Source organism: Myotis davidii, unplaced genomic scaffold (genome assembly GCF_000327345.1).
Source record: "Myotis davidii unplaced genomic scaffold, ASM32734v1 scaffold68, whole genome shotgun sequence".
Classification (NCBI taxonomy): Eukaryota; Metazoa; Chordata; class Mammalia; order Chiroptera; family Vespertilionidae; genus Myotis; species Myotis davidii.
In genome coordinates this window covers 197,195-205,148 of record NW_006300376.1, presented here as the reverse complement: position 1 = coordinate 205,148, position 7,954 = coordinate 197,195, and the positions used below count along the sequence as shown (strand labels likewise).

General features: G+C 43.4%; 1 protein-coding gene across 2 annotated transcripts in view; it reads left to right on the top strand.

Moving 5' to 3' along the window:
- The window catches only part of FIG4 (FIG4 phosphoinositide 5-phosphatase), a 104,038-nt gene extending 96,359 nt beyond the window's left edge, over window positions 1-7,679 (top strand). For both annotated transcript variants that reach the window (XM_006777189.2, XM_015572747.1), the window contains one exon: window positions 6,884-7,679. In XM_006777189.2, the coding sequence (XP_006777252.1) occupies window positions 6,884-7,061 (178 nt within the window). In that variant the 3' untranslated portion in view covers window positions 7,062-7,679. The remainder of the gene's footprint in view (window positions 1-6,883) is intronic.
- The last annotated feature ends 275 nt before the right edge of the window (window positions 7,680-7,954 follow it).

The window sequence follows — 7,954 nt, the reverse complement described above, 5'->3', positions numbered from 1 at the left end:
ATCAGAGTGGCTATCATCAACAAATCAACAAACAACAAGTGCTGGTGGGAATGCAGACTGGTGCAGCCACTGTGGAAAACAGTATGGAGTTTCCTCAAAAAATTAAAAAATGGAACTTCAATTTTTTATCCCAAGGAACCAGAAACACCAATCAGAAATGACATATGCACCCCTATATTCATAGCAGCACCATTTACAATAGCTAAGATTTGGAAACAGTCTAAGTGCCCATCAGCAGATGAGTGGATTAAAAAAGTGGTACATCTACACAATGGAATACTATGCTGCTGTAAGAAAGAAAGAACTCTTACCATTTGCAACAGCATGGATGGACCTGGAGAGCATTATGCTAAGCGAAATAAGCCAGTCGTAGAAAGATAAATATCACATGATCTCACTCATATGTGTGATATAATGAACAACATAAGCTGATGAACAAAAATAGATCCAGAGAGAGAGAAGCATGGAACAGACCATCAACCTTCAGAGGGAAGGCACGGGAGTGGGGTGGGTAAGAGATCAACCAAAGGACTTGTAGGCATGCATATAAGGATAATCAATGGACACAGACACTAGGGTCGTGAGGGCATGTGCTAGGGAGTAGGGGTGGCCGGGGAGAGGTCAAAGGAGACATATGTGCCGAAACCGGTTTGGCTCAGGGGATAGAGCGTTGGCCTGCGGACTGGAAGGTCCCAGGTTTGATTCCAGTCAAGGGCATGTACCTTGGTTGCGGGCACATCCCCAGTGGGGAGTGTGCAGGAGGCAGCTGGTCGATGTTTCTCTCTCATCGATGTTTCTGACTGTCTATCTCTCTCCTTTCCTCTCTGTAAAAACTCAATAAAATATATTTAAAAAAAAAAGGAGACATATGTAATACTATATACAATACTTTAAACAATAAAGAATTTTAAAAAAAGTAATCTGTTATCTGTCAGTCTACCTCTCTAGCTATCCAATTATCCATGAATATGTTCTCGCTATAAGTAGAACCCCCTTCCCCCTCCCACTAAGATATTGCATCCCACTCAAAGTCCAGGATCTCTAGGGTTAATGCAGCTATCTTTACCAGGCCCAGATGAGGGCTTTTAATCTAGTGACCTATAAACAAAAAGATTGCCTGTCTGCTCCCAACATACAATGGCAAAAGGAAAGAAGAACCCTCATTCCAAAAGGGAGAGAATGGGAAACATACAACTGTCATTGCTGTTAGCAGCGATGAAATTCCACTAGGCATGAATGAGGAAAGCACCCGAATTGGATGGTGGGGTAAGGTCCTTGGTATACTAGCCGTCTCCCATTCGCTGCAGTAACAGTATAGCTGATAGACAGTCATGTTTTAATGCCCCTAAGGCTAGTTGTACTTCTGCTGCCCTACAGGCACCACCTCTCTAAGCACATTAGCTTGATTTTTTTTCAATATGAAAAAGCAACTATATCATCTTGGTAGAATTGATTCATGACTAGACTTCTGTGTATATACGTAACTTGTGAAGATACAAGCATCCTAACAAGAGGACTCAAAAGAAGCAATGGATGGTCACAAAAATAAGCTGTTAGAATGGCATCCACAAACTAAGGGCTCAGGGGCCTGAGAAATATTAAATGTTAGAAAGAGAGAAAACCATTTCATGGCAATGTGTACCATAGCCCCTCTGCCTGTTTGATGATAAGGGTTATTATTTCCTAATAGAAATTACAAAACTGGCAGAAAGACAAGTAGACTCATGATCAAGGGCTCGTACTAGTCAAGCATTTGCTGAGGTTTTGTTCCACTGAGCCCACAGCATCTGATGGCCATGAACATGCCTTAATTATAGTTTTCTCCTAGAAAGTAGAGAAAGTAACAAGAGAAATGACATAATGATGACCGTCATCTGCAAATAAAGGAGTTGGCCGAGGTATTTTGTAAGGTCTTATTCAGCTATGATATTCTTTCGATTCTGTGACTTGGTCATGACCGACAAAGAATGATTTGGTGAGGTGAAAACAGCCATGTTGGGAGAAAACTTGGAGTTTGTGGTAGCAACAGAAGGGACCACTAGAAGGGAAATATATTGTATTTAGAACCATTACTCAATTTTCTGGAAACGCCACATGGGATTTGATGTATGCCAAAATACTAATGATAGGAAAAGTGCACGATTTTAACATATGAAACAGTATCACATGTCGTATATAAAATTATTGAAATTATACAAATATTATCTAGTTCTTCTGTTACCAACTGCAAATCATCATGACATTACTAAATTCAGAAGACATTTCAATCTGACCAATTATATATTTTCTTGTGAAACCAACATGTGTTTACCGGGTATAAGTCAGAAAAAAAGTTGTACTTCAACAGGAATTGAACTTTACAAGGGACTCAAATATTAGTTCTGCATCCAAGTGTGAGATATGGTTATTATCAGACATGGTCAGATTTTAACCAAGTGAGTAATACCACATTTAAGAAAGAGCATGGAAGGGCATCAGTAAGATTTTCTCTAAAAACATGTGGTGTGTCTAATGGATTTCTGTCTGAAGGGCTGCCCTTCTGTGAACGGGGACTGCAGTCAAGGCTAAGTGCCATCCGGCCTTGCTGTCTGAGTGCACCCAGCAGTATGGGGCAAGCAGCCCACAAATGAGCTGACGAATACATTATTCTAAACAAGACTGTACCATTCCTTGAGGGGAAATGCAGAGCTCTCTTCAAAGATGGACCTAGGTATCCTAATGAAAGGATAATATGCAAATAGAACAGCAGAACAACAGAACAACCATTCTAAGTGGAACATGCTAATGATATGCTAAGGCTGCTCAACCGCTCGCTATGATGTGCACTGACCACCAGGAGGCAGACAGTCAACTGGCCGACCAGTCGCTATGACGTGCACTGACCACCAGGGGGCAGATGCTCAGATGGTAGGTTAGCTTGTTGCTGGGGTCTGGCCAATCCGGACTGAGTGAGATGGGCTGGACACGCCCTAGAGCCCTCTCTTGGTCCCTCCCCTGCCCAATCGTGCACCAGTGGGGTCCTTCAGCCCGATCCCACAGGCCATTCCCACTGGGAGAACACCAGACTGCAGGGCTCATGGCTGGTAAGTGCTGCTGCAGCAGCACAAGCCTCTCCCGATGGGGACTGGAGCGGCAGGCAGGAGCTGCAGGCAGCATTAGACTGAGGGTTTCGGCCCGATCCCTGCAGGCCACCCAGAGGGACCCCACCTGTGCACAAATTCGTGCATCTGGCCTCTAGTTGTAGATAAAAAGAAATGAGCCCGAAAATTTTCACATCATTTAGTGTTTAAATACTGTTGGTTTTTTCTTTTCCATACAGAAACAGATGCCATGTAAGCTAATAAAAAGCCAATTCCAAGTAGTATTGGGAATGTTAGTGGGTTTACTTCCATCTCTGCCCAGTGCCTTCAGAGACAAAATGCCAACCAGCAGGACCTTTGAGGGTCTTGGATGTTCTTGTATTTTTTCCCCACCTTGGATATGTGTAAGCCAACAAAAAAATCATTAGCAAATGTGTGGTGAATCTAATATTGCTGCTTCTCTTTACAGTTGTTATAATTGTTATGTTTACAAATGTTAAATGATGCTTTCTCAGTAGAGTTAGTGATAGTATATCATTCAAAAAGATATACCTTGCTTTAAAATATTCAGTTTTGCTCATTGTCCACAGAAAGATTTTTTTTGCGTGTGGCATTTTAGATAATTTTGGTCTCCTTAGACCAAAGATTCTTAAACTTTACCAAGTATCAAAACCACCTGGAGGACTTGTTTCACCTTTGCTGCTCCCCACCCTCAGGGTTTCCGATTCCGTGGGTCTGGGTGAACCTGAGAACCTGCATTTCTAACAAGTTTCTAGGTGATGCTGCCGGTCTGGGGACCACACTTGGAAAACCGCTGCCTTAAGACTGAGGAACACGCCCGGCTGGTGTGGCTCAGTGGTTGAGTGTCAACCCATGCACCAGAGGTCACCTGTTCGATTCCTGGTCAGGGCACATGCCCTGGTTGCGGGCTCGATCCCCAGTTGGGGGCATGTAGGAAGCTGCTGATCTATGTTTCTCTCTCATGGATGTTTGTATCTCTCTCCCTCTCCTGTCCTCTCTCTGGAAAAAAAAAAAAAGACTGAGGAACTCATTCTCATTATAGATATGCCTTAAGCTTCTTTCTGGCCCAAATCCATTAATAAACATTTTAACATTACAGTTTTGTTATTTAATATAGACTTTGAATCTAAAAGAATAAAAAGGACGGGGGGGGCAGGTTGATACATTTGCTGACTCCCTACCCTGTTTTGAAACTGATGAGGTAGGGTTGGGGCCCTGATACCCACCCCCCCCCCACACACACACACATACACACACACACATTCCACCAGCACTCAGCCTAGTGCCATTTAAGGCCCACGTTCGGCATTTCGTATTTAGAGTGTTTGTAATGGTTTGACTCCACGCTCAGTGAAACAGTTTACTGAGAACTAGGGTGAGGACTCCTGGTTGCTCACTGAAAGCTCAGGCACCGGGTGGCAGTGGCTGGTCTGTGGCCCTGTTTGTGTTGTGCTGGCCGTACGTGGCCAGGCAGTCGCTGGGCTCCAGGCTGCTACCTCCTGCAGCCTGCCTGCCTGTGTCTTCAGCGGAGGCCTTTGGTGACCAGGCATTTTCCCTTCTTGGCTACATTAAGATTTAGTTCCCAGACCGTGTCTTGCTCCATTCATTGGACGTCTGGTGTGATTTCACCCAGAGAGGTCTTCATTGATACACAGAGGGTTCCTGGCAAAGGCCTGGCTTCAAAGACAGGATAGAAACCATTTGTCCTATGTAAAAATTAACATTAAATGTCCCATCTGTAAAATGGAGAGTATAATTCCAGGATGGGTGCGAAAATCAAACTAATATATGTGAGAGGGATGTGAGAGGGAGGAGACAGGTGGAGAGGGTGTGGTTCAGGAGGCGTTACTGTGGCTGGCGCTCTGATGACAATCTCTCAAAAGGCTAGTGGAGCCTCCTTTTTAAAGGTCAGGTTACAATGATTTGACTGAACATTATCAATCGTTGAAGGATTCTAGCATCTCACTTTGAACTATGTAAATGACGGTAGAGTGGCTGTGTTTTTGTGAGGGAAAACTGAGAAGAGTTCATATATTACTCATCCCAATTACTCACCATTATAATGTGTCAGCCACAGAAATTACAATAACAGTGGCTTTTGTTACCTTGAAGAAGAGCAGGAGTGCCAGGCTGGTGTACAGACTGAGGTCAGAATCTCAGGATTCTTTCACCTTGGCCATTGATTTTTTTAAAAAAACTGAGTAAACCATTTTATCCTTTGGTTTTTGTTTAATTAAATGAGGATCTAGTCTGAGATTACGTAACATTACTAAGAGTGCTTTGAAAAAAAAAAGGGAGTATTTCATAAACTATATATCAGATTTGAGTTTAAATATGTTACCAAGGTGCAGACAACGGAGGTTAGCTCCTGGGACCCCAGCCTGGACAAAGAGGACTTTGTCTTTGTGTCATCTTGGTGCCCTGATGGGGAGAGCTGCCCTCCCCCTGGAGGCCCAGCCTGGGCTGTGCGGTCCAGGGTGTTGCAGTTGCACTCCCAGTGCCTCACAGTGTCGTTTTAGATGACCATCCTCCCCCATCGGTGGCCTCTTCTTAACCTTCCACCCACACGCTGCACATACTCACTCCGCATCACACCTGACTTGGTTGACTCACCCTTGAGGACCTGCCTCCAGTTAAGGATGTAATAACTAGTGGGTGCCCAACCTTCTTCGAGTGGAGGGTGTGTCAGACTCCAGGCTGCATTATGACAAGGCCTTTCTGGAGGCAGCGCCTTCCCCAAGGGGTGGATGGCAATTTCACGCACTACAGCGGGCTAGGTGGGTGGGAATGGAGGAGTGTTTTTGAATAGAGAGATTCTTGGTGCTTTTCAGATCACCTCAGAAAGGAAGGAAGCTGCCTATGACAGATCCACAATCCCTCATCCTAAAGCCTGAGGCCAGATGTGTTTCAGAATTCAGAATTTGGGGGATGTTCACCTACCAAGATGGCACTTAGGCCTTATAATAATATCCCCAGTGTGATTCGAGGCCTTGTCTGATCATCAAATACCGTAACAGTCCCATGAAGAAGTGGGATGAGTATTGTCACTTCAGGTTAGGATGTGCCTCCAAATGAGTTTCCATTGGGTCAGTTTCTACCAGCAAAGTAACATTAGGTCATTAAAGCTTTTAGGATTTCAGAACTGCAGACAAGGAATTATGCACCTATAGTTATTAACAATGGCTCACGTTTATTGAGCACTTATTGTGTGCCAGGCACTGTGCTAATTGAGCACTTCACACACATAAACTCATTTATTCCTCTTACCAGCCTGTGAGATGGGAATTACTAGTATCTTCTACTTCACAGATTCCTACTAAATCTTCCTTTAAAAAATTATTGATACCTGTTAGAACTAATAAAAGAATTCAATAAAGTTGCAGAATATAGAATCAATATACACATACAAAAAAATGATAGAGTGCCTACTATGTGACCAAGGAGCAAATGGTCCTTACAGCCCCCACCAGAAGTTTCTCCAGTCATGTGAGGGGGGAGACGGGTGCAGAGACACGGGTGTGCCCACAGCTGTGGAAACAGAGGAGGGTGCCTGCCCAGCCTGTGCTTCAGAAAAGGCTCCCTGGGCAGGTGCTGGCCCCGCTCTGTCCTCTAGGAGGGGAGGAAGCCAGCCCAGAGGGACAGAGGTCACTATAGCCCGTTGTTACTGCTAAGTCCGCATGTTCAAGGTCAGCAGCTCTCAGACGTGTTGAGACCCCCACTCCCTGTGGTCCTTCCTTTATTTTCTTTAATGTAGCCCTCTTCTCTTCTCTTCTCTGTTGTAGAACACCCATCTCAGCTTTCTCACAAGATAATATCTATGAAGTTCAGCCACCAAGAGTGGACAGAAAATCTACTGAGATCTTCCAGGCCCACATCCAGGCCAGTGAAGGTATCATGCAGCCCCTGGGGAAGGAAGACTCCTTCGTGTACCGGGAGTACATCCGAAACCGCTACCTGTGAGGAGAGAGGCCAACCAAATCCGTTTGCTTATGTTGTCATCTGCTTTGTCTCATTTTAAAAGGGTGATTTCCTGGCAGTCCTTTATATCTAAAGGGTTTTCCTCTTTGTGAAACTGGTGAATTATAAATTATAGGTTATAAAGAAATGAATGACTGTTTTTGCTGTCATTGTCTTTGCTTTATTTTAAAAATGCTTTGCTTAGAAATGCGGTCAATATAGTATCACATCATCACATTAAGAAATTAATTTAATGGTGCTTATTGAGCACCTGCTGTGTGCCAGGCACTGTAGTAGGGTCTGGGAGTAACCACAGTAAAAAAAAAAAATGAGACCAATAAATTCCTGCAAAATGAAGTCATTATTTTTCTTTGTAGTTAACATATATTTAAAATTTATTCTGATGGTTTTTATGTTAACTTTGTGTTTTGATAAAAAAGTGTATTACTTTGGAGCCTTTAAATATTTATGGATAAAGATGTCAGCAAAGTGCTCTCTAATGAGCCAAATCCTAGTCACTGTAAATCTGGGGAAAAGTAAACAGGAGGTCTTTGAACTATCCCGACCGACTTTCTATAGATATGAAGTTATGTAAAATTAAACATGAAAAACCAGTTACCTGCATAAGTTTTATAGTGTGCCACTGTGTTACATGATTTGACATTAGGTGTCCAGTCCGGGTTGACTCATTACGTGCACATACGGTCTGTTCTCTGTTCAGTTCAACATCACACGGACAACATTCAGCATTTTCTAGTAGTTTAACACAAATGGTTTGATCTCCTTATGTCTATACTTTTCCCCCCAAGTTGTCTCAATTCTCCCTCCTCATAAATAAAATAGAGAAGAAAACCAAGCATCTAAGGGGAGAAGGAAACTGATCATCCGAAGTGACC